General features: G+C 35.4%; 3 protein-coding genes and 1 non-coding gene across 4 annotated transcripts; 1 reads left to right on the top strand and 3 right to left on the bottom strand.

The window, feature by feature from the left end:
* Positions 1–6: 6 nt before the first annotated feature.
* Positions 7–14,287, top strand: LOC134264162 (integrator complex subunit 6-like). Its single transcript, XM_062746464.1, has 13 exons — positions 7–52; positions 377–585; positions 842–1,127; positions 2,123–2,217; positions 2,455–2,565; positions 3,217–3,296; positions 3,464–3,613; positions 3,885–3,988; positions 5,639–5,772; positions 8,288–8,387; positions 8,624–8,737; positions 8,978–9,241; positions 13,612–14,287. The coding sequence occupies exons 2-13, from the start codon at positions 442–444 to the stop codon at positions 13,806–13,808; spliced, it is 1,779 nt and encodes a 592-aa protein (XP_062602448.1). The 5' UTR covers positions 7–52; positions 377–441; the 3' UTR covers positions 13,809–14,287.
* Positions 14,288–15,107: 820 nt separating this feature from the next.
* Positions 15,108–15,329, bottom strand: LOC134264163 (small nucleolar RNA U3). The gene has a single exon (XR_009991460.1). It is a non-coding gene; the product is annotated as a small nucleolar RNA U3 (small nucleolar RNA).
* A 1,051-nt stretch (positions 15,330–16,380) lies between these two features.
* Positions 16,381–18,262, bottom strand: LOC134264151 (complement C1q tumor necrosis factor-related protein 3-like). The gene is made up of 2 exons (XM_062746446.1): positions 18,002–18,262; positions 16,381–16,808 (listed from the first exon to the last, which is right to left on the bottom strand). The coding sequence occupies exons 1-2, from the start codon at positions 18,039–18,041 to the stop codon at positions 16,381–16,383; spliced, it is 468 nt and encodes a 155-aa protein (XP_062602430.1). The 5' UTR covers positions 18,042–18,262.
* A 1,374-nt stretch (positions 18,263–19,636) lies between these two features.
* Positions 19,637–26,433, bottom strand: LOC134264153 (ribonuclease P protein subunit p38-like). Its single transcript, XM_062746448.1, has 6 exons — positions 26,291–26,433; positions 22,763–22,813; positions 21,723–22,019; positions 21,164–21,383; positions 20,196–20,683; positions 19,637–19,661 (listed from the first exon to the last, which is right to left on the bottom strand). Exons 1-6 carry the CDS (start codon positions 26,410–26,412, stop codon positions 19,637–19,639), a joined length of 1,203 nt encoding a protein of 400 aa, XP_062602432.1. The 5' UTR covers positions 26,413–26,433.
* Between the last annotated feature and the right edge of the window lie 34 nt (positions 26,434–26,467).

Below are 26,467 nucleotides of genomic sequence, written 5' to 3'. Positions count from 1 at the left end.
CCTTTAGAAATCAAAACTGAGAATGGACTTGACAGCAATGGAAACACTAAAGGTATGAAAGGCGTAATAATTCAAGGTGAAAAAATCATTTTGAAGGCTTTTAAAAATCCAATGAAGTCTATTGTCTGAAGAGTAATTAAACTTGAGAAACTACAATGGAGCTAGTCCTGTTTAGTTGTAAGATACTGTGCAAAGTACATACAAGTTTGATTGATACCATCTCTTTGGACTTCCCTCAATTCTTTTTATGTCTTGAAGGGCCCAGAATTGGTTTCTATGAATCTTCTCCATTGTCCATTTATGAATTTAAGTAAATATCAATTATAAACTTGAGATCTATTGCTAGCTGTGATTGATTGTTTTTGAAATCTTCCAGAAAACCAGGACATTAACACACCAATCAAGTTGGAGCTGGAGGACGAGAAGAAGACGAATTCTCCGATGATGGGTCAGTCCGTCCCTAACAACAGCTGGCACAACTGTCGACGACTCATCTACGTCCCCCGCTCGGCTCAGAAGGGCTACTCCGTCGGGCATTGGCCCATTCCTGAGGCATTCTGGCCGGACACCACTAACTCAACTCTAGTAAGACTTATTTATTCCTTATACATCCAGCAGAAATATTCACGAGCGCTCACTCTGTGAACAAACCTCTAACTTCTACATTAAAACATTAAAAGAAATAGTAATTAATGAATTAAGTGTTTGTTTATGTTTATTTTCTATGTTAAATATTTTAATTTTTTTTTTGTACCAAAGAAAATACTCTCTTTGTTTGTCTCTGGTATATTTAGTTCTTTTATGTGTTCAACATTTTGGTTCAATTCTTATTTTTGAACAGCCTCCCCGTTCGGCCCACCCTGCAGTGAAGTTTTACTGCTCCCCCTGTGAGCCCATGGTGATCGGAAACCTCCCGTTTGATAAGTACGAGTTAGAGCCCTCCCCCCTCACACAGTACATCCTGGAGAGGCGGCAGCCCAACTCCTGCTGGCAGGTCTTCATTAACGGCAGTGCTAAATATAGCGACGTGGGACACCCCTTTGGGTATCTGAAGGCCAGCAGTACCCTAAGTTGTGTTAACCTGTTTCTAATGCCATACAATTATCCTGTGCTGCTTCCTTTATTAGGTGAGTGTTTTATTATGAGGTGAGTTCATTATTAAATACAGGTAATTGTTTTATGAATTGAATGTAGGAACATAAAAAATTGGAGATTGATTTTTCAATTAATGAAAATCGAGTAGACTATGAACAGGCACTCAGCATGATTCCTCATCCACACTTGCATTGGTCATTCATCTCATTCTTTGCTCAGTTTTAACTTAACAAAGAAAAACCGGTCAACAAAATAAATTTACTGCTGCATTCTCACGAAGTGTTGGTGATCTGTTTTATACTTTTCAGTTTTAACTTGTATAATAATGCAAAGACTAGCTTAACGCTCTGGGAATGTTTTAAAATAAACTGTTAAAATTTCATTTTACTGGAAAATTGAACAAAGAATGAAATGAAATGACCTTTGCACTTGAATAGTTTGAAGACCAATCAATGATAGATTTTGTCTTCTCAATTCAGCCTATCAAGGCAGCTTCCCCTCTGTCCAATGGGATTCCAGCTGGTTGCCATGGCACCCTAAAGCCTTCCTCTGATTGGACAGTGGATGGCAACAGCCTTTTCCTCAATCCACTCACAAGTGAGGCATTTTCCCTCCAAAAGACATAGAGTTACTGTTAAATTTGGTTGGATGTTGATGTAAAGAAAAAAATATGATACAAGTGTTTGTGTATGTATATGTATGAATGAATTTATGATCTTGAAATGCATAATAAAAAGGAAATGGTTTGCAAAGAAATGGATATGACAGAATTCTTTTATGGTATTAAAAGTGTTCCAAAATTTGTAGAATTAAGAGTCTTATGTGAGACTTGTAAATTTTGTTTAACAAATTGACAAAGTTATTTGCTCATGTGTTTACACAGTGTTATCTTGCTGTGTGTATTCAGTTTTCAGATTTCTGACCAGACAGCTGAAATAGAAGCCGATCAACATCATTTTCCTCCTCACTTTTCCATTTCTCATTGATAATAGTCCCCAGTATTGACCAGTCCTTACTTGTCTTTCAGATGAATTGTTCAAAGTTCACAAGCTGAAGCCAACACAGAAATGGCGAAGTCAGTTTGACACGTACCTCAAAACCATGCCATCTTATTATGCTGGGGTAAGAATTGGATTTCTCTTGAACTTTGTTGGTTAAATTTTCTTTCCAGGATTATGAAAGCACGAATTTTAATGTATATCCAAACTCTAGCTAATAAGTTGTGACCAAGATTCTGACAAGTATATTGTAATGTATTAGGGATTTCAGTGGGACCAGAGTTTGACACGTTGATAAATGTGTAATATATCATGTTCATTGAATGGTATATATAAGATAAATTATTTTCTTCCTTGACAGCCCTTAAAAAGAGCCTTAGCCAGAATGGGTGCTCCTAATCTAGTCCCTGACAATATGGACAACAGTCTGAGTTATAGTGTAATCACCTACCTAAAGAAACTCAAAAACCAGGTATGTACCAGACAACAGTCTGAGTTATAGTGTAATTACCTACCTAAAGAAACTCAAAAACCAGGTATGTACCAGACAACAGTCTGAGTTATAGTGTAATTACCTACCTAAAGAAACTCAAAAACCAGGTATGTACCAGACAACAGTCTGAGTTATAGTGTAATCACCTACCTAAAGAAACTCAAAAACCAGGTATGTACCAGACAACAGTCTGAGTTATAGTGTAATCACCTACCTAAAGAAACTCAAAAACCAGGTATGTACCAGACAACAGTCTGAGTTATAGTGTAATCACCTACCTAAAGAAACTCAAAAACCAGGTATGTACCAGACAACAGTCTGAGTTATAGTGTAATCACCTACCTAAAGAAACTCAAAAACCAGGTATGTACCAGACAACAGTCTGAGTTATGGTGTAATCACCTACCTGAAGAAACTCAAAAACCAGGTATGTACCAGACAACAGTCTGAGTTATGGTGTAATCACCTACCTGAAGAAACTCAAAAACCTGGTGAGCTTGTCTGCTCCTAATGCTTATTGAACAAGATTAATGTATATATATATCGAAAAGAATATGAAAGGTTTTGATAATGAAACAGAGTTTATGAAATTTATTCATTAACACTGATGACATCTGACTTTGTTTTCAGGCCAAGATTGAGATGGATCGTCTGATAGCATCTGTTGGACAGAAGGTTCCTCTTCACGAGGGCATTAAAGTAGATTCCAGGTATAGACCCTTACTTCTGTTGTCAAACCCATTAGGGGGGATCACGTTAAGTACTTGTTTATTGTTAGACGTTTACTAATATTACATTGTATCCCAAGGTTTTGCATGCGTCATGTGTTTGAAATGTTTTTGGGAAACATGCATGAAGATCTTTGTTTGATTTTCAGAACTAAGACCTCTGTTCTACAGAGGCGAGACTTTAACCAGTTGTTACAGAACGCGGGTGGGAATCTACAAAACCTAAAGCAGGAACTGAACGATTACAACACGTTTACTGTCGCCGTGGCCGACAGGGACATCAAACCTCAATACTATAGGTAGGTCAAGGTCATCAAACCTCAATACTACAGGTAGGTCAAGGTCATCAGTACTATAGGTAGGTCAAGGTTGTCTTTCTGCTATAAGTAGGTGAAGATCTTCTATTTAGCATTGATTGTCAAGATCTCACTTCATTGCAGTATATGAACATGTAAGAATTTGGGGACAAGCAAGATAATTCAATGAACATGTTTATTCAGAAGTGAAAGCTGTGAGAAATTTTTCTCACTTTGTGTTTCTGACTAAATCACATTTCTTGTGTTTTTGTAGAAATCCATATGATATACCTCGAAAAAACCTTATAGATCAAATAGCAAGAATGAGATCAAATTTTCTACAAAAATCCTACCATAGAACAAAACTTGTGGATGATGGTATGTATCACAAAACCTGAAAGGAATACAAACTAACTTAGATAATCTTAAATATAATCTGATTAAAATTTTAAAAAGGCACATCATTGTTAGGTCACCTGAGTAAACTCAGGTGACCTATTGCTATCCGTTTTCGTTTGTCGTACGTCGTTCGTAAACTTTTGAACATTTTTAACTTCTTCTCTGGAACTACTGGATCAATTTCAACCAAATTTAGTATACAGCATCTATGGCTGAAGGAAAACAAAAATTGTGAATTTCATGGTCCCCGCCCCCCTGGGGCCTGAGGGGTGGGGCCAAAACCACTAAAATTAATGCAATCTTTAAAAATCTTCTTCTTTTCTCCTGGACATCAAGCAGTCAAACTTGACATGATTGTAATCAGCATTGAGTCCTCTAATAAAATTGTGAATTTCGTGGCCCCTGGGTCAGGGGTTCTTGTGTTAGGGTGGGGCTATATATAGATCATATAGTAAATGTGCATTATTTCTATGAAAATCTTCTTCTCTGCTCCTGGGTATTAAATAAACTAACTAAGAACATAGTTATGATGACCAAGAGTGCCTCTTCAATAATTGAAAATTTCATGGCCCCAGGGTCAGGGGTTATGGTGTTAGGGCGGGGCTCTATTGATTATATAGTAAAAGTGCATTATTTCTATGAAAATCTTCTCTGCTCCTTGGTATTAAATAAACTAACTAAGAACATAGTTATGATGACCAAGAGTGCCTCTTCAATAATTGAGAATTTCATGGCCCCAGGGTCAGGGGTTATGGTTTTAAGGTGGCGCTCTATTGATTTTATAGTAAAAAAAACATTAATTCTTCAAAAAATCTTCTTCTCTGCTCCTTGGTATTAAACAAGCTAACTAAGTACATAGTTATGATTAACAAGAGTGCATCCTCCAAACTTGTGAATTTTATGGCACCAGGGTCAGGGGTTCTGGTGTTAGGGTGGGGCTCTATTGATCATATAGTGAAAATGCATGAATTCTTTGAAAAACTTTTCCATTGCTCCTAGGTATTATGCGAATGATCTTAGGTCATATATTTATGATGAAGAAAGGTGCATCTAGCAAAATGATTAATTTCATGTTCTCTGGGTCAGGGGTTTTTCGGGAAGGGGGGGGGGGGTTAACAGTACATAGTCTGAAGATAAATAAATGCTTTAAAATCTGCTCTGTGGTATTAATCAACCATTTATGATGAAATAAAATTTATGATAAAATTTCCAAAATTTTGAAATATGTGGCCCCAGGGTCAGTGGTTCCTGTGGGGTGGGGTGCACCACTGGTTATGAAGTGAAAATGCATTTTCTCTCTCTTACTCTGATCTAACTCTGGGTATTAAGTAACTTGAGAAAGCATTGTAAGTGTATAATTATGATAAGCAATGGCACTTCTTTCAAAATTGTGAATTTCATGGCCTCTGGTTTAAAACACAAACCAAATTCAATATTTGGAAAGTTGTTTCATAATACTCAGGTGACCTATAAGGCCCGTGGGCCTCTTGTATTTTAGTTTGATCAACATGTTGAATAAAAAATGAGCTTTTGAAACAAGTGATGCATACATGTACTTGAATTTTAATCAATTGTCTGGAAAAAAAGTATTGTTTTAAATTAATTAAAGATTAATTGATAAATTACCAGATCAAGCTCACAGTATACCGGTCCAACAGATGGGGAACTACCAGGATTACCTGAAGAAACAGCCAGCCCCGCTACGAGAGCTGGAAACCTCCCCCGCCAGGCTTCATACCTTCGGAAATCCATTCAAAGTCAAAGTAAGTACATCTTTTACAGTGTCCTTACGGGCAAGGACAACTAATGGACTTCTTATTCACTATATTTATTACTCATGTTACTGTCAATTGAGAACTTTGGCTTATTTAATCTCCTTGATAAACTTCATATCCAGTCACAAAACTTGGCAACATTTCTTTTATTTGTTTTTAGGTCACCTGAGTAAACTCAGGTGACCTATTGCTATCCGTTTTCGTCTGTCGTCGTGCGGTGTGCATCGTGTGGCGTGTGTTAACATTTGAACATTTTCAGCTTCTTCTCTGCAACCTCTCAACCAATTTCAACCAATTTTGGCATAAAGCATCTATGGGTGAAGGGGAACAAAAATTATGAATTTCATGGTCCCTGCCCCCCTGGGGCCTGAAGGGTGGGGCCAAAACCACTAAAATTAGTGCAATCTTTAAAAATCTTCTTCTTTACTCCTGGACATCAAGCAGTCAAACTGTTGGCATGATTGTAATGAGCATTGAGTCCTCTACCAAAATTGTGAAATTCATGGCCCCAGGGTCAGGGATTCTGGTGTTAGAGCAGGGCTCTATTGATTATAAAGTGAAAATGCATTAATTCTTTGAAAATCTTCTTCTCTGCTCCTGGGTATTAAATAAACTAACTAAGTAGATAGTTATGATGAGCAAGAGTGCTTCTTCCAAAATTGTGAATGTCATGGCCCCAGGGTCAGGGGTTCTGGTGTAAGGGTGGGGCTCTATTGATTTTATAGTGAAAATCCATTAATTCTTTGAAAATCTTCTCTGCTCCTGGGTATTAAATAAACTAAGTAAGTACGTAGTCGTGATGAGCAAGAGTGCCTCTTTCAAAATTGTGAATTTTATGGCCCCAGGGTCAGGGTTTCTAGTGTAAGGGCGGGGCTCTATTAATTATATACTGTAAATTCCTTATTTTTCACGAGTACTTTTTATCGCAAACTGGCTCTTTAACCTCAAATCGCGAGAATAATATTTCGCGAATGGACGGCTGATCGACCGAATTTACATGGATTTCAACACCATAGAAATAAAAGCGAGTAATATTAAATCGCGAGTGATGCTTCTTGCGAAATTACGTGGAAATTAATTCCTCTCGTATAATTAGGAATCTACAGTAGTGAAAATCCATTTATTCATTAAAAATCTTCTCCTCTGCTCCTGGGTATTAAATAAACTAAGTACACAGTTATTATGAGCAAGAGTGCCTCTTCCAAAATTATGAATGTTATGGCCGTAGGGTCAGGGATTCTGGTGTTAGGGCGGGGCTCTATTGATTATATAGTGAAAATGCATTAATTCTTTGAAAATCTCCTCTGCTCTTGGGTATTAAATAAACTAAGTACAAAGTTATGATAAGCAAGAGTGTTTCTTCCAAAATTGTGAATTTTATGGCCCCAAGGTCAGGGGTTCTGGTGTAAGGGTTGGGCTCTATTGATTATATAGTGAAAATTGGCCCTGTTTCAGGGGTTTTGCCATATGGTATAGGGTGGGGGGCTCTTTTGATTACATAGTAAAAATACATTAAATCTTTGAAAATCTTTTCCTTTGTTCCTGGGTATTATGCCAATGATCCAAGTATATATATTTATGATGAAGAAAAGTGCATCTAGCAAAGTAGTTAATTTTTTGCCCCCTGGGTCAGGGGTAGGGTGGGGGGGTTACATAGTCTGAAAATAAATTAATGCTTTGATATCTGCTCTTTGGTATTAATCAACTATTTATGATGAAATAAAACTCATGTAAACATTTCCAAAATTTGTGTCCCATGGCAGGGTCAGTAGTTCCTTTGGGGTGGGGTGAACAACTGGTTATAAAGTGGAAGTGCATTTCTCTTTGTTACTCTGATGTACCTCTGGGTATTAAGTAACTAGAGTAAGCATCCTAAGTGTATAATTATGATAAGCAATGGTGCCTCTTTCAAAATTGTGAATTCCATGGCTTTTGGTTGAAAACAGGAACCTAATTCAATTGTTGGAGAGTTGTTACATGATACTCAGGTGACCTATAAGGCCCGTGGGCCTCTTGTTCTCTACTCCATTTGCTACAATTCTCACATAAATAATATACTGTAAACCAACTTTTATTCGCGGCGACTTTATTTCGCGATTTACCAGGGACAAACTAGTTTGCGACGATTTATTTTCGCGATCAAGCCTTTTTGGATCTGTGGTTAATAGACTTATACACTTAAAGGATCGGTTCGCGGCGAGAAATATTCGCGATGAAGAGGCTCTCGCGAACTTCGCGAAAATTTCTCGCACGCGAATAAAAGTTGGTTTACAGTATTTGGTGTTTTAAACTTTAGATTGACATTCTATAATTAGAGTGTAATAGGGAGGAAACTGTGTCAATATTCTAGATGAAATTTGCCCACAAATTTTTAAGATAAATTCTTTTTTGAAACTTTTGTTTTATCATTCTAAAGAATTATTTTGCTTGTCTATGGAATGTTCATTTCTTTGATAATGAGAGGGACACATTTTCAATACATCCATTGTTTTTGACATTACAGATGAACATGGTTGACGAAGCAGATGACCCGACAATAGATAAGCCGTCCAAGCGTCGGAGCTTAGAGAGTCCCTCACCAGGTCCAAAAAAACGCAAAGTTGGTAAGTATTTATAAAATTTGTAATGGAATATCTTCTCGAAACATGGTCTCTGCATGATCTGTTGAACTTATTCAAGAGTTATCTTTCTTTTGCTATTGCATGTAATTTAAGAGCACTGCCTCCATTTTGAAAATAATTGTTTTTTCAATGAAAAATTGCATGGATTTGTTTATTAAAAAATAACAAAATTTGGATCTTGTAAAATCATATGGCTTTTGTGTTTCTGAATCATCTAGGTCCACTACCGAAGGACTATGTGTTTAGTAGATCCCCCACTCCCACCCCACCTGCCTCCCCCATACCAGACCAGATGATAGAGGAAGACTTCAGTCCAAAACCAGAACCTACAGGTAATATATTACAGATATAACATTACTCTTCCATCTAAAAGTCAGAACAGTTAAAAAATTTATTTTTGTTTCAAGGGCCCCAGTGTCGAATTGTTTGATATATTTTGCAATTTTTAGGTTATTTTGTTTCAAAGACCCTATCGGTGTCAAACTGTTTTGTGTATTTTCATTTATGTTTTGATAAATTTGACAAATTATTTGATATATGACGGTTCATATAATTATTTATGGGTATTTCAGATTATGAAGTGGAGGAGAACAATATTTCAGAACAAGAAGACGAGGATCAGCCGTTAATAATCGCTGAACCGGAACAAAGTGACTCAAAGAAAAACCACATCGGAGAAAATCACGTCCCTCACGGAGAGTCGGAGGATTATCTGTTTAATTCGGTGAATTCTCGACAGAAAAGTGTGAACAATAGTAAGAAAGACTCACTGATATGGACTCACAATACACGGTTAAAACACACTGTCTACAAGGAACTCAAGAAACCAGGACGAAGTAAGTGCAAAGGTGCTGGAGGTCTTTTGTTCTTGATACACAGTAAAACATGGTTAGGCCATAATGAAAATATTCCTAGATTCTCATCCCCGCCCGCCCCGATTTTATACCCCCGCCTTGATTTTTTTTATGTCTGTATTTCTTCATCTTAATTCTGATCGGGATCGGTATTCATCTACCATTCTACTTTCGTTTTAAATCCCACGAAAGTCGTCATGATTTTGACAGCTGAAAAGATGGTAATTGCTGTAATACATGCTTATATATTTTAAACAAGGGTCATTGGTTGGAAAAGATTGGTGATGATGCGAAGTAAGAGATAATTGAACCTTTTCTATGACTTTTATTCGAGTATTGTAGATAAAATTACACCGATTGACCAGGTCAATGAAAAATCTGCAAAATTGAAAAAATAAAGAATATAAAATAAAAACCGCCTGCCCGCCCGACTCAATTTTTAAAAAAATTTGGATGAGAATCTAGCAATTTATTTATTATGGCCTTATAATGAAGTGCCAGGGATGGACAATTTTACTTCATATTTAGCGTAATTCATTTTATCTGTTAAAGCTGACATGAACTCTTAAAAAGCCATCATTTTTCATCTTTGTACGACTTACTACATTCCTATACGCCTTTGTCCGCCATATTTCTTCGATTCCGCCATATTTAATTGAAAATTTTGGTCACCTGTACCTGCTATATATAGCCTTGTACGATTGCTTCACTTGAGTGATTTTCTAGCCTGACTGTCGACATGTACACATCTCCGATAACAAAGTTTTTAGAAGTCCATAAACTGACTAAATACATGTTTGAAAAGTAAAAATTCAACAAAAAAAAAGAACTATACCGAGAATTAAATTATTTTTGAATGTATTTGCTGCAATATAGAAAATAAACTAACACGGAATACATACATGTACATCAAACACCCATGCAGGTCGAGAAAACGCGTCAAACGCAGTGATAAAAACATTTACCTGACTACTGCTATCGTTACAGGGATGTGCACATGTCGAAAGAATTATCCTATTTTACTTTTATTGAAAAATGCATCTCAGAAGTCATGTAATCCATTGCTAACTCAACAGTAAAAGATGCTTGGACACACGTGGCCCATGCCGATCATTTTATTTGGTCAGGGAAAATATCAAAGGCTGAAAGCTCAGTGGGGTTGATTGAAAAAAAAAAATGCAAGTAATTTTTCAAAAATAAACATTACTCTTGTCTGTACATGTTGTAAATAAAATTAACGATTAAGTACATGGTTTAACTTCATCAAATTCATTTAAAAAAGCAGGCATTATTACGAATCATTCACCTTTTGAAGATATTTTCCCTTGATATGAGGGGGGGGGGGTGTAATAAAACATGCATAACACTCTCATAAAAATAATGTAAGAAAAACGTCTGAAACAGATTGGATTTCTTTATGATCAATTATTATCAAATAAGTATTGCGTATTGGCTTTATTAGACCTAATATAATTTGATTTAAAGTTATTTACAATTTTATGCACTATGAAAGAAAAAGTGAGCACGTTCACATACCCCACGCTCCCCCAAAAGTCGAAGTAGTGCTGAAATTCCCAGAAAAAAATAAAGGAATCGTAATTTCCTTGTAATATGCACATCTATACACATTGTGTCCTAAATATCTGCAAAGTTTGACGAAATTGTGTGCAGCGGTTTATGAGGAGTTGCGCTGACAAACTGCTCACCTCTATATTCAAGATATGGCCAAAATCTAAATGTAAAAGTGCGGAAATTCCCGAAAAATAAAGAATTCGGAATTTCCTGGTGATGTGCAAATCTACACACACATTGTCTCCTATAAATATCTGCAAAGTTCGACAAAACTCTGTACAGTGGTTTATAAGAAGTTGCGCTGACCAAAAAAAAAAAAAAAGACTGACTGTCGGGTCAGAAACATTATACCTCACGCGTGGGGTATAATAAACGAGTTTGATTCTTTAGTACAATGATAATGAAAATAGAATTTAATGTGAATTAAATTTCTAGACATAAATAAGTATTGATTATTAGAAAAAGCTTATAGGAAGAGAGAGTAAACTCCTCGTGAGAATTCCACATTCTACCTAAAACTAGCTTTTTAAAAATTCTCTTGTCTGTTGTCCAAGTTCGACACATACGTTTGAGAAGGTATTCGAGAAAGTTACCAAAGTTCCCATTCCTGTGATTTATATTTCACGTTTATCATATCCCCCGCCTGAAAAGTGGGAGGTAATCGTTATATGTCCGTTCGTCTGTCTGTTACGCTCTAGGGTATCCATCTCTTATCCGCAAATCCTCTTACAACACTTAGAGAAATTTAATGAAACTTTCAAAGAATCTTTAGTTTATTACAGATTACCATTATGCACCTCCTATTTTACTTTTTGATCTGACACGTATGGGTTTAGCGAAATATGGACTTTGCCATTATAACCATATGGGAGGCAGGGGGTATCATTTAGTGAGTTCATTGCTCATAATACATGTACGTCTAGTTTCTCTTTCAATTTGGGCGTTTGGGTTAATTTCCTGTCCAAAGTAAAATTATAATTCAATTTATGAAGTTTCGACATCCCGCCTGAAAAAAATCCTTGATTTGTCCTAAGGCATAATAAATGGTACAGCACAAAGTACGTAGGATTTTATACCTATTATTGCCCTATCGGGTGGTTACAGAGAGAGAGAGAGAGAGAGTTCAGTATAAAAAAGAATAAATAATAATTATCCGAATTCAACCAGTGTCAAGAATCCCAACCCTAGCTATTAAAAATATCTCACAAATTCACCTACAGAAATTATATATATATATATATATATATATATATATATATATATATATATATATAAAATGCCTAGACTATCAGGCAGGGATACTGAAATCTCGAAATACTTCCTGTAACAACATAATTATAAAACAGTTACATTCCTCAAAATGCACATACTTTGTGGTCGGAGTGACACATTTTTAAAAAATCTCAAAACTGAATCTGGCAGAAATGTCTGTCTTCCAAGAATATTTAAATAACGGTCATGTCAATTATTTTGTATGCCCCCCCCCCCCCCCCGTCCAAAAAAAATCAAATGCCTAAATGTCAATCTGAACAGGGGATGACCTTTCTCCGTGTGTGTATGTGTTAAAGAATGTATAGATGTACACATAAAAATTTGTATTCTGGTCAATTGCTTTTAAGATTTGAAGTAAATTATAGCCGTACATCAAATTACTTTGTTTAGATTTGAGATTAGTACTAAAATAATCAGTTATAATTGACAAATGAATTTTGCGACGCAAACCAACTGCAGACTATATACATGACTTTGTCTAGAATGTATATTAGAACTACATGTAGATAAACAATTCACAATTATAGCTTATGAACATCAGTTATTATATCCCCCCCCCTTTCAGCCGCGCAAATACCAAATAACTTCTCTTTCCACTTTTGATATTTTCCCTGACCAAAATCTGATCAGCACGGACTAAGTATATCGTCTTGCTAGTGTGTACGGAGTAATGGCAGTGTGTTTACTATTGAGCTTTTGTGGAGTTTATTTCTTTTTTGTGATGCATATTTCAATAAATGGAATTCAGGGTGTATATCACTTGACTTGTGCACATCTTCGAACCAATGCAGTAACCTTATTACCAGGTATGGGTACGTTTACAGCGTTCGAAGCGTTTTCTCGATATACATCAATTGCATAGGACCTGCAGTCAAAGACGTTGGTTGTTTTGTTCCATTCAAATGACATAATTTCAAAATGTGTTTGCAAATTTTACTGCTTTTCATTTCAAGTTTATTCTGCATAAATTGGCGCACTGTAAAAATACGTACTCATGCATCTAAATTTCTCTTCCAAACTTGCATTTTTTTTCTTTTGATTCAAATCCATAATCATTCAAAAATATGATTATTATGTTGTTTATTTGTTTTTGAAATGTCTTGATCACCTCATGTGTTCTCATATGCTTTACCATCGGAGATGTGCACAAGTCGATACCCAATCCAAAAAATCATTCAAGTGTAACGAGCGCATTGGGGTATACATCGTTACAATGAGACAAGGTATCTGAAAGAAATATGGCGGAATACGGCTATAGTTGGTATGAAACAAGTCGTACATAGATGAAAATGTTGCGTATTTAAGAATTCATGTCAGCTTTAAGTTTACAATTAATTAAAAGTCACAGGGAATGAAAGAATTATTTGTTGATCAGTGACGATTCATTGTTAATGTGATCACTGTAAGCATATTTTATATTGAATTTAGCTTCAATTTTTTTTTTGTAATTTTCTGATGGAAAAGGTAGAAATGATTTCTAATGTATTGAATTCTTTATTCTCTTGCAGATTACGACAACTTGTTTCACCAATTAAATTCAGTCCAGGGAAATGTGGAACTTAAGTGCGCGTTTATCAGTGATGTCATTCGGGAAGCCAGTCGCTTCAAGAAAAAGGTGCTAATCCAAATGTTGGAACAGTTTCAGAACTCACTAATGCAAGTGGAGGGGAGGAAATGCAACAGCTTCACCATGGAAACCAGATGATATTCAATTTATCAGAAAATTTCAAGTTATTGTGACAAGATTATATTCCTCAGTGATAAACAGACAAAATCAATCTGTCAAAAATTTATTTCTTTGTTGCATTATGAATTTATGAGGCATAATTTTGATAGAAGAAAATAAGAGAAACGTAATGAAAAATGTTTAATTATGAATATTAATGAGGATATGATAATTAAGCAATACCACTGTGTTCAGTTAATAGGAGATGTCGTATTTTGACATGCTGATCTGTGATATATCATCCATCATTACACAAGTATGTCTGACTTGTAAATCAGGACTTTTAAATCTTTTTTTTTTCATTGTGTGGATAAACATTTTGTGGATTGTTAATTTAAATTTTTATCAATAAATATACATTTAAAACATATTTTGAATCTTCCTTGGAATTTTGCATTTATAAAAGATTTGTGCCAACATAACCTTCGAAATTTTTTTTTTTAAACTTGCAGTTCCTTTTGGGTCATGGAAGGATGTCCAAATATTTTTTTTATCATTTTTCTCCCCTTCAACTTATAAAGATTATACCTGCATAATAAAAATTTCTGATAAAATAAAGGAATATCACCTAATTTATTTAGTCTAAAATTCTTCTTTTTTGGCTTTGAACATAAAGCAAGTACCAGAATGAACATTGGAAAATAATTCCTTTGAATATGGAGTTGATAAAAATCTTGGTAAATTAATTTTTTTGGAGGAAATGACAAAGTATTTTGTAATTTTCGAAAACAAATTTGAATTGGTTATAAAAGGTTTTAGAAAGGTTTAAAAGTCTTGATTTATGGTATTTTTAGACGTACTAACACCATCTTTCATACTTTTTTTTTACAGTTATATATTGTGTTTATATATTTTTTTATTGTTCGTTTTATTTATTTTTTCAACAAACAATAAAATGTTTGAAGAAATTCTCAAGTTGTTTTTTATTAACTGTGTTAATCTCTGGTATACACAAGAGTCGGATCTGACAAAATTCAAAGGAAGAGGATTGGCTGTATATATAGCATGTACAACAAAGCTGTTAATACGATTTGAATAAAAAGAAAAGGAGTTATCAAATGATCTCTATGATTAAAAGTATATATCCTTGTTTTAAAGGATTGCTAATTCTTTTTGTCCACCAATCAACTCCATATGCTGTGGTAGTAGCAAACTATTCCATTTTCCCTGTAACTTCTTTTTCAATATTCTAAATTATATGTATTACGCTGCCTTTGAAATTCATGAACATCCTTTAGGGTTTTCTAAATTTAATATTTTTATATAAAAAGTTTTGAAACCACTCAGAATGTGACCCCTTCCTCCAGCTCGCCACTTAGGGGAGAGAGGAACGTTCATCAATGACGAGGGCCGGGCTGGGCGGTGAAGCCCAGCAGCCCTCGCCCGCTTCGCGCTCAGAAGGGGCCACTCTGACTCATCGTCGTGGTTTCTGGTTCACACAGTTTTACCTGGTGTCCCGGCGATACATACTATAGAAATGATCCCTAAGAGTATGATCTTAGTTTACATACAATTAATATTACTTTATATAATATTCTAACTTTTGAATCATATAAGGTATGATATTTCCATGCAAGACAATGCATTTGTATTTTTCATGAAAGTCTTATGAGTAATTACTTTTAATTTTGTCAGAAAATATAATTATGTGATATATTTAATTATTGTTTAAACAAATGATGAATAGAACTCGAGATTATATACTTATTTCATTTTTCACTTTGTAAAAGAGTAAAAACACGTATATACAGGCGGCAATCCCCAAAGAAAGATAATTCAATATACACATACATATGTATACAATATTCACGTGTTTCACATATTACAGTTATCGTTCTTTAATCAACCATCTCTCTCTCTCTCTCTCTCTCTCTCTCTCTCTCTGGTTATGCATATATTAATTAAGACGGACGGACGGACACCCAATATATTCTCTCACTTTTCAAGCGGGGGTATAAAAAGATGCTTGCTTACCAAAGTTAATGACTTTACCTGTGCTGCTCTTGAGGGGCTTTATTAACAAATTTTCTAAACATTCGAACTACTTCTGTCGCCCGCTTGGCGCAGTGGTTATAGCGTCTGCTCTAGATTCGCGAATTAAGAATTTGATTTGATCCTTACGTCGCGGGTGTGGGACGTGGAGACTCACAATATATAGGTGCGTGTACGAAAAAAGATCCCTCCCTGGATCCAATGGTCCTGAGTGCCGAGTATAGGACAATTTGTAGCTCTCCACCGGCAAGTGATTGCGTCTCTATACATTCAAGTGAAAAAATCTCGAGAGGGACGTTAAACAACATACATGTACTATATCAATCAATCAATCGAACTACTTCAATCTATGTTCCTTTCTTGTCCTAAGAAAGCTTCGTCGTAAGGTCCCCCTGGTACATTCATTTGCATGTACAAAAATATTTTAACGAAATTCTTCCCGTAGTTTGTCAAGATAATTTCATATAGAAGCCTATTTTTTTTCATAAATCAAAAAATATGAAATATTAATAAATACACGTGGCGTATTTTAATATTTTATTTTAATTGCGCTTAATCATCAATCGATTGACCAACCAGCAAAACTACTGTACCCGTTTGTATCACTACAGATAGTACCAGAGATGATGGACGGACCTGTTCGAATATAAACCTGATTGCCTTGACCAACATGAATGACCACCATTCCAGTTGATGACCCATATTGCTGGGAATAATTGTATCCGTTTGTAAAAAGTTTGCCGGAAACCAAACCATTAACTAAGAGGTCCGTTTGAAAATAACCGTTTCCATTACAGGATCTTATTGTCCAAGTAAAGACATACAGTCCGGTCCGAGGAGCAGTGAAGATGCCAGAGTGAAACGAGTAACCATTCCCTTCGTTCGTCTCGGGTCTGTCAAAGACAAGCACTCTTAAATACCCCGGATTTCCTAAATTCAGTGAAAGATACGCATAGAATGCCACTGTCCCATTTGTGGATCGCATTCCTGCAAAATGCAAGATGATGCCACTGTATGGCAGCCTATAACAGAAGTTAAGTTTCTCAAGTACTTGCATAAAAATACATGTATGTACAAGTAAAAAAAGAAGCCTTAACACTAGCTGTGTTCAAAGACTATGGACAAGGTTTTTTATGCCCCCACCGGGGTGTACTGTATTTAGTTTTTGTCTTGTCCGTCTGCCTATCTGTTTGTACGTAAAAATTTAAACCTTGTCCATAACATTTGAATTGGAAGGGCTAGGGCTTTCATATTTCACACATGTATTCTCAGTGACAAGACCTTTCTTTGGGTACCACCAAAATTGACCTCTTGACCTTGGAGTTTGACCTACTTTTACAAAAATTATAGTACCTTGGTCTTAACTTTTGAACAGTTGAAACTAAAGCTTACATAATTAACATGTGTATTCATTCTGAAAGTATTTTTTAAACTTTTGACCTTGACCTTAGAGTTTAAACCAACTTTTTAACAACTTTAACCTTGGGCATAGCTAGGACTTTCATACCGGTATTTCACAGGTGAAATATTCTTGCAGTAAGACCTTCCTCTGGGTACAAACACTATTGACCTTGACCTTTGGAGTTTACATTCAGTAGAGAAAATTCAATCCTCGCCATAAGGTGCCATATGGGGGCATCAGTGTTTCACAAAAACATCTTGTTCTTTTAATTAAATACTAGTTTGTCAAACTCGAACGCAGAGGTCAAAATTGTTGGTATCCAAAGGAAAGTTTTGTCACAAGGAATACACCGGTAAAACAAGAAGGCTACATAGCTCTAATTCTAAAGTTAAGACACGCAAAAGAGTAAAAGTTTTTATATACTACATGTATAGTATAGTTCGGAAAGGTCTTGTCAAAATAAATACATATGTTAAGTATAAAAGTTCTAGCACTTAATCTACAAAAGTTTAATAGGGACAGGGTTAAAATTTGATTTGTTTTTTTTTTTGTTTTTTTTGTTTTTTGCAAAAGGTAGATCCAATTCTAAGGTCAATAAGTCAAAAATATTAAGACCCAAAGAAAATATTTTGTCAAAGAATGCTTTCAAAAATAAAATAATAATTCATGTACAGGTGTTTTGAAAGGATTAATCCTTCAATTTATAGAATTTTCAAAATGGAAAGAAAAAATCACTAGTAAACTTGCAAAGATGCGTATGCGTTCGAGTATAACGTACCATTTCTTTTTCGTATTTTTGACCCTTGTTTTGATGCCATTTCTAATGTATTTCTGGCATCGTTCGTAGTGAGGATTTCCGATCGGGTAGTCTGGTTTTCGACCTGTTCCTGTCGGGGTTCAATAGCCAGCTTTCTTACCAGGCTGTCAATGGTGACCTGCTGCCCGTCCGCTCTTTTCTCAAGGTCACTTACGCTAGAGGTCAGGTCAGCCACGGTTTTCAAAAGACTGCTCACTGTGGACTTCAAAGCATATTGTCTCTCTCGCAATCATGGCACTGGTCAGCCAAAGACACAGGAGCACATGCCAAAAAAGCAAATACAACAAGGAACGTCCTACGTGACATCATAATTGTACTAAAATGTATATCAAATGCTTATGCTCTAACAAATTCTCCTTATCTTGAAAATAGACTGTGCATGGATATGATAGTCAAGATCTAAACTCTATTTCTTATATATATAGACCATTTGATTTTAAAGGTGGATTTTGGAAATATATATAATATTACCTCGAAAAGTTGAACCACTGGCATAGAACAAATAATATGTCCTTGAGTGGGAATGACTAGCCACACCCCACCCCCGCCCCAACCTTTCACGAAAAAGAGATTCAGCATTTTTTTTTTATTTTGCGAAAAAGTTCAATCTGTCCATACATCGTGAAAAAATAAACTGGCATGAAAATGATCTTTATCGAAAACATTACCTCCCCCCCACTCACCCCGAATAAAATGGCCGTACACTCGAGCTAAATAAATGAACGAGTACCAAAAGTCTCTGATGGGACTGTAACTCTATTGTTTTAAATTCAAATCGAATATGTAAAGGAGAAACTAAAGTTAAAAATCGGAGATAGACTTTTTTCCATTAAAAAAAATCTGGGTTTATTATTTACTTTTTTCTAGTAATTATGGATCCGCTGAGAAAAAATTCCTACAGATCCGCGCATGATTTCCAATTTTAAACCACGGCAATATCATCTTAGAAATCAACAACAGGTGCATAGTTTCGCAATTTGATGCAATTTACTTGGTTGATGAAGATAATTTAAAATCAGATTTTAAAAAAGATGTGTTTGTGAAACACTATGCGCCCGGCGGCAACAAAGTTTGAAGAAAAGATATTTTTAGCATATAGGTCACAGTCAAAGTCACTTAGTCATTGACCTTGGTGTCATTTGAAATCCTTGACCTTTTGGTGTCATTTGAAAGAACCTTATTAGTGCAGTATGCATATCAAATACCAAGATTGAAGTCTTTATCTCCTGTGGTTCAAAAATTATCGCAAAAGATTGGAAAAAAACTACTTTTAGCACGTAGGTCAAAGTCACAAGGTCATTAACATTGATTCATTTGAAAGAGCTCAATCAGTGGAATATGCATACCAAATATGAAGTCTCTATCTCTCACAGTTCAAAAGTTATGCAAAGGTTAAAGTTGACAACAGACATACAAACAGACAGGACAAAAACAATATTCATCCCCAATCTATCAATTGGGGCGCATACATGTAATAATTATAACATTCAATAATGTATCTCATTATACTCCCTGCTTTAAAAGTGAGAGGGCATATAGTGATCAGGTAATCCATCCAACCGTCAGTACGTGTGTCTGTTTCTGCATCTGGGATACCTATTTCTTATCCTTAACTCCTCTTCTACCATTGAATGAAATTAATTGAAACATTCACAGAATCTGTTACATAGTGCGATTGTTCCACTCTTATTTTACTTTTTGATCTGACACTTACTTTGGATTTCCCACACCAAAACATGGACACTGCCATTCTATCTATAATATTGAAGGGTACCTATCTCTTTATTTTTTACTGCAACTCCTCTTAAAACCACAATAAAATTTAATGATACTTTCACAGAATGTTTGTTAAAGAGTGCAACTGTGCTTCTCCTTTTTATGGCCCCAGATCGAAAAATCCTGGGGATATATTGTTTTTGTCCTGTCTTTCTGTCTCTCTGTTGTCAACTTTAACCTAGCCCATAACTGTTGAGTTGATGGAGCTATGGCTTTCATATTTAAATGATATTTTACAGGTGTATTCCTTACGACTCACTAGACCTTTCTCTGGGTACCACCAAATTTAACCCTTTGACCTTGGAGTTCGACCTACTTTTACCAAAAAATACCACACTTTATTAAAGAAATGAAGAATTCTATTCATTTTTAAGCTTTGTTTTTATTTTTATTTCTCTTTCTTTTCTTTTTGACCTTTTTGTCATTTCCAAACACAGGCAGATACTCAGTTTCCTGATATTTCCTGTATTTAACCTGGGCATCATCTTCTTTATCACTTTTTCTCTTTTTACCCAAATCTGGGACAACATCCATGTTCACCTCACCAGAACTGGCTGAAAATGGAATGAAGTCTGCTCCAAAAGATGCTTCCCTTATCATGCTAAATGGACTGTCCTTTTTGTAAACATAGAAATGAGAGTAGTTAGGTTTTTCTTCCTCTTTTTGTGTATTAAGGGACTCTGAATCCTTTGTAATGTTTTCAGCCAATGATTTGCTTTCTTCCTTCACAGTTTCTGTATGGAGACCTGTGATTGGTTCATTTTTGACAGACTCATTTTCTATCCATGACAGAGTTTGTACAGGAATAAGGTTACAAATAAACTCCACTGTTCCATCTAATGATGAGGATTCCCCAGGCTGGTTTTTCTGAAAGTAAAGAAATGAAACAAAGTTGTGAAATAAAACACATTTTAACTACAACATACCTCATGAAATAATAATATAACAGTTAAGAAATTAATTTGTATGATCAATTATATGTATAAGATATAAATTATGTATATTTATATCCTTCCTTTTCCAATATTGGTGGCATAACACTCAATTTAATCCTGTAAAAATAATACAAAATGTGTAATAAAATGGGGTAATTTCTACCAGAGATATATATAGTTTTATATCTCTGTTTCTACTCAATCCATGGGCAGAAATTATGTAGATTTCTGAGATTGCCATTATGTGTATGTTCCTGAAATATGCTGGGACAAATTTCTGCAGAAAATTTGTGACTACATACATACATAGTGTAAATGAATGTTACACAGAAAAAGGTTTGTTAATTAGCAAGTTACAGTACTCAACAATGGCCTTGTACATGTAGAAATAACTGGATCAATTCATTAATACCTTGATGCCTAATGCCATCAGTGAAGAAATTTTCAAGATAGGGCACAGCGTGCTGCTCAAATTTGAAATGAGAGAGGCTGGGCAGTTCCTACTGGCAGCTAAACCAATCAGATGTTGTGTAAGCATATCAGGCTTGCATGACTGACAAGCAAGAACCAATCGCATTTGATCTCTCTCAAGGCCTTTAATAACTTCATTAATCCCAAAACAGAGCTTTGATCTACAATATGTCACAATGATTACCAGAAAATCATTTTGAGTATAATGAATACCTATATACTTTTGAAAACATTTCAAAACTAGTTCTCTATTCATTTCAATAAATCAATAACCTTAGGAAGTCTCGGAGCTTTTAGAGAAGTTGGAAATACCTGTTTTTTTTACAGCACCAAAATAACTGACTTTGATGTACTAGAAATAAGGCACATTACACGCATTGTCTCGTAAACTATGAATTATGATTTTTCAAAAGCAAAATAGTGCTGAATTATTACATTCCTGGGTTTGTAAAATATGTCACACATACACACTTCACAGTACTCAAACAAAAGAAGTTTACCTGTCTGACTTGATTGTACTTTCACAATAAGTTTTCCCCCTTGCCTGGACTCCTGTTGACAGTTCTGTCCCATGATGGCTTTCTTTATCCTTGACATCTCCTGTGCTTTTGATGTCTTTCTCCGATGCCTTCTCCCCATCCTTCCCCTGCTCTGGTGCCCCCTCCCCAGCACCCTCAGGGTCTTTTACACCAACCTTCTTGTCTTTAAGATTGCTTTTACGCTTAAGAATTCTCTGCTGCTGTGTTAGTCTTCGTCTTTGTTCTCTCTCCTCTGCAATTCCTAATGGTTTTATGGAGCTGAAGTACAAACAACAAACTATAACTACTGTAAATCACTTTATTTTCGCAACACCGTATTTTTGCAAGATAGTCATTGACTCTTTATTAGCGAGACAAAATTTTCAAGAATTTTGGTCATTGCTCTATATAATCTTAAGGAATTCTATTATACGCCAGAATGAAATTTTCGCTAGCTTACCGTCTCACGTAATTACGCAAAAAATAAAGTTTTCGGAAATAAAAGTGATTTACAGTTGTAGAAACAAATCACAACAGATAATAACTTGTTTTTCAGCATCTTCATAGAATATACCAGAACAGTGAAACCTGTCTGATTCAACATGCACTGGGATATACTGTATACAGGGTTATTTTTGCCCCATGTTATTTTCGCCCTCTTCCACTTGCTAACAATTTTGCCCCATTTTAAATTCGCCTAATCCCAGTTCTGTTTAATAAATTATACTGTGTTCTTTGAATTCGCACCTTTTAAATTCGCCTACTTAAGACAAGAACAAAAGGGGCAAAAATAAAACGGGGGCGAAAATTTTCCTGTTTTCAGTAAATTTGGAGTCAGATTATAGACAAGGTGTTGGACTGTAGAGTTCAAAGAAAATGGGAAATGGTAAATTGGGAATCAAAATAAAACTAATTAAAGTCTTCATTTAAAATGTTATTAAAAAGTTCATTTACAAATTTTCTACATAACGGTATTTGTAAATACATGTAATAGGTGATGAATAAACATATATATAACTTACTCTACTAGTTTCTGCAAAATCTGTTCTTGTGTTTCTGTTGTTAAACTTGGACTGAAAAATATGTACAGTGCACTGTTTATAAATAACGAGACATCATATTGAGTCTTTAAAGTTTGATAATTTTGTCTGTTCATAAATACATGGTGAAAATAAAGAATATAATGAGAAATGCATACTACATCTTCAAGAGCTTACCAAAAATGTTGACAACAGTGTCTTAGATCATGTAGTTATTATTGAGGTTGTAACTTTTATTTAAGGAATGAAGCTTATTTCAACTTATGTTATCCGATATAACATAACTTGGGGCAGTTTACGCTTTATAAACCGCGAAGCGGTTTATAAGAAAGCGTAAACTGCCCCAAGTTTTGTTATATCGGATAACATAAGTTGAAATAAGCTTCATTTCTTATAATTTAATTTCAATGTAGACAATGAGACAATATTTCCTCCAGAAAAAGGCTTCAAAGTGAGCATTATTTTAAAAGTAACGTCAAGCGGAGTGATACGTTTTTGACGTAACTCATTGTAACGTAGGCAAGTTATGTTATACGAAATGGATTAAATCTTTTACCCAATCAAATGACGTGTTACAACTGAAATTAAATTATTAAAATTTGTAATGAAACATGGACAAAAGTAAACAAACAGTGATGTATTCAAGCCCAAAGTTCATTTAAACAATACAGATTTGGAGCAGAGCAAATATGGACCTCCAAAAACAAGAGGCCCATGGGCCTTATAGGTCACCTGAGTATCATATAACAACTTTCAAACAATGGAATTTGGTTTGTGTTTTAAACCAGAGGCCATGAAATTCACAATTTTGAAAGAGGAACTGTTGCTTATCATAATTATACACTACGTATGCTTATTCTAGTTACTTAATAGTTAATACCCAGAGGTAGATCAGAGTAACAAAGAAAAAAATGCATTTCCACTTTGTAACCAGTTGTCCAAGACCCAACAGGAAGCACAAATATCAAAATTGTGGAATTTTTATTTCATCATAAATGAATCATTAATACCAAAGAGCAGATTTGAAAGCATTAATTTATTTTCAAACTTTGTAACCCCCCCAATACCCCTGACCCAGGGGGCATGAAATTAACCATTTTGCTAGATGCAGCTTTCGCCATCATAAATATATATACCCCGGTACTTAGATCATTGGCATAGTACCCAGGAGCAAAGAAAAATATTTTCAAAGAATCCATGCATTTTCACTTTATAATCAATAGAACCCCACCCTAACTCCAGAACACCTGACCCAGGGGCCATGAAATTGACAATTTTGGAAGAGGCATCCTTCCTAATCATAACTATGTTCATAGTTCATTGGTTTAATACCCAGGAGCAGTGAAGAAGATTTTCAAAGAATCAATGTATTTTTACTATATAATCAATAGAGCCCCGCCCTAACACCAGAACCCACCATCCAAAGGCCACAAAATTCACAATTTTAGATGAGGCACTCTTGGTCATCAGAACTATGTACTTAATCATTTTGTTTAACACCCAGGAGCAGAGGAGAAGATTTTCACAATATAATCAATAGAGCCCCACCCTAACACCAGAACCCCTGAACCAGGGGCCATGAAATTCACAATTTTGAAAGAGGTACTCTTGGTCATCATAACTATGTACTTAATTATTTTTTTTAATACCCAGGAGCAGAGGAGAAGATTTTCAAAGAATTAATGCATTTTCACTATATAATCAACAGAACCCCGCCCTAACACTAGAACCCCTGACCCTGGGGCCATAAAATTCACAATTTTAGTAGAGGCACTCTTGGTCATCATAACTATGTACTTAGTTAGTTTATTTAATATCCAGGAGCAGAGAAGAAGATATTCAAAGAAATAATGCATTTTCACAATATAATCAATAGAGCCCCGCCCTAACACCAGAACCTCTGACCCTGGGGCCATAAAATTCACAATTTTGGAAGACACACTCTTGCTCATCATAACTATTTACTTTGTTGGTTTATTTAATACCCAAAAGCAAAGAAGAAGATTTTTTAAGAATAAATGCATTTTCACTATATAATCAATAGAGCCCCACCCTAAATCCAGAACCCCTGACCCTGGGGCCATGAAATTCACAATTTTCGAAGAGGCACTCTAGGTCATCATAACTATGTCCTTGGTTAGTTTGTTTTATACCCAGGAGCAGAGGAGAAGATTTTCAAAGAAATAATGAACTTTTACTATATAATCTATATAGTCCCCCCCTAACACCAGAACCCCTGACCCTGGGGCCATGAATTTCACAATTTTGGTAGAGGACTCAATGATGATTACAATAATGTCAACAGTTTGACTGCTTGATGTCCAGGTGTAAAGAAGAAGATTTTTAAAGATTGCACTAATTTTCGTGGTTTTGGCCCCACCCCTCAGGCCCCAGGGGGGCAGGGACAATGAAATTCACAATTTATGTTCCCTTTCACCCATAGATGCTGTATACCAAATTTGGTTGAAATTGGTTCAGTGGTTCCAGAGAAGAAGCTAAAAATGTTCAAAAGTTTACGAACGACGTACGACGGACGACGTACGACGACGGACGAAAACAGATAGCAATAGGTCACCTGAGTTTACTCAGGTGACCTAAAAATCTGAGGTGGATCAGTTGCCATGGAGGAGTGAGCATTCCCTGTCGATTGGTCAATCTGCAGATAATTCAGCTTGTAAATAATGGCAAAACAATTAGTATGTAAAATGTCAGTCATCATTTGACTTCATGAAAGGTTGTATTTGCTGTCAAAGTCATTGTATCAACCATACATTTGCCAAATGATGACTTCAAAGGAGACTGTTGATATCCTTGCTTGGTCAACTTGATTCAACAGGTTGGGACCAATTGCCCAAATGGGATATAATAGTCTGTTTGGGATATAATATCCTAAATTGGCTATAAATTTACAGTGCAAAAATTGAAAATTTTTATTTTGGCAAGAAATATCATAAATCCGCATCAAAACAGTTAAAAAGGAATAACTTTTGGTAAGCAAGATTTTCTGCAACCCTACCGTTTGTTAGATTGATCCCCAAGAAGTTACGGAACTTCCGAGGGATCAATCTCCTAAACAATTGGCATACAGGAAAACTTGTCAACCAAAAGTTACACCTTTTTAAGTGCCCTGATGCGGATTTATGATATTTATAGCCAAAGTAAATTTTTTCAATTTTAGCACTGTAAATTTATAGCCCATTTGGGATATTATATCCCAAAGGGACTTACAATTATATCCCATTTGGGCGATTGGTCCCAACCTGTTCAATGATTGTAAATAGCTTAGTTTCCTCTTTTCATCCAACAGCAGTAAGGTAAATTATTCCGTTTAAACAGGAGAATGCATGCAGATATTATTGAGTTTTCATGCAATTAGCTCATAATTTTTTTATGATTGATTTATTTCACTTCTTTTTCATTTTACAAACGCACGAGTTGCTTTGCTGATTGGTATCAATTTATTTTACAGAATGTAAAGGTTTGCTAGTCATTATTTAAAGTTAACTATACCTAGAATTTGTAAATGGACTACAAAGAACCATTTTCTTGGGCTTTTTCTTCTGTTGTTTCGCTCGAATTTGATTTTTCAACGAGCCTTGGACGTCTGCGACAGATAGCATGGGGGCCGCCATCGTTAATTTTAATCACAGTCGTTCGTGCGCTTTTAAGGAGGGAATGGAAATCTTC

Source organism: Saccostrea cucullata, unplaced genomic scaffold (assembly GCF_032062105.1).
Source record: "Saccostrea cucullata isolate Sc308-1 unplaced genomic scaffold, CSIRO_AGI_Scuc_v1 ctg1613, whole genome shotgun sequence".
In the NCBI taxonomy this organism is placed as follows: domain Eukaryota; kingdom Metazoa; phylum Mollusca; class Bivalvia; order Ostreida; family Ostreidae; genus Saccostrea; species Saccostrea cuccullata.
This window is presented reverse-complemented; position numbering and strand designations above follow the sequence as displayed.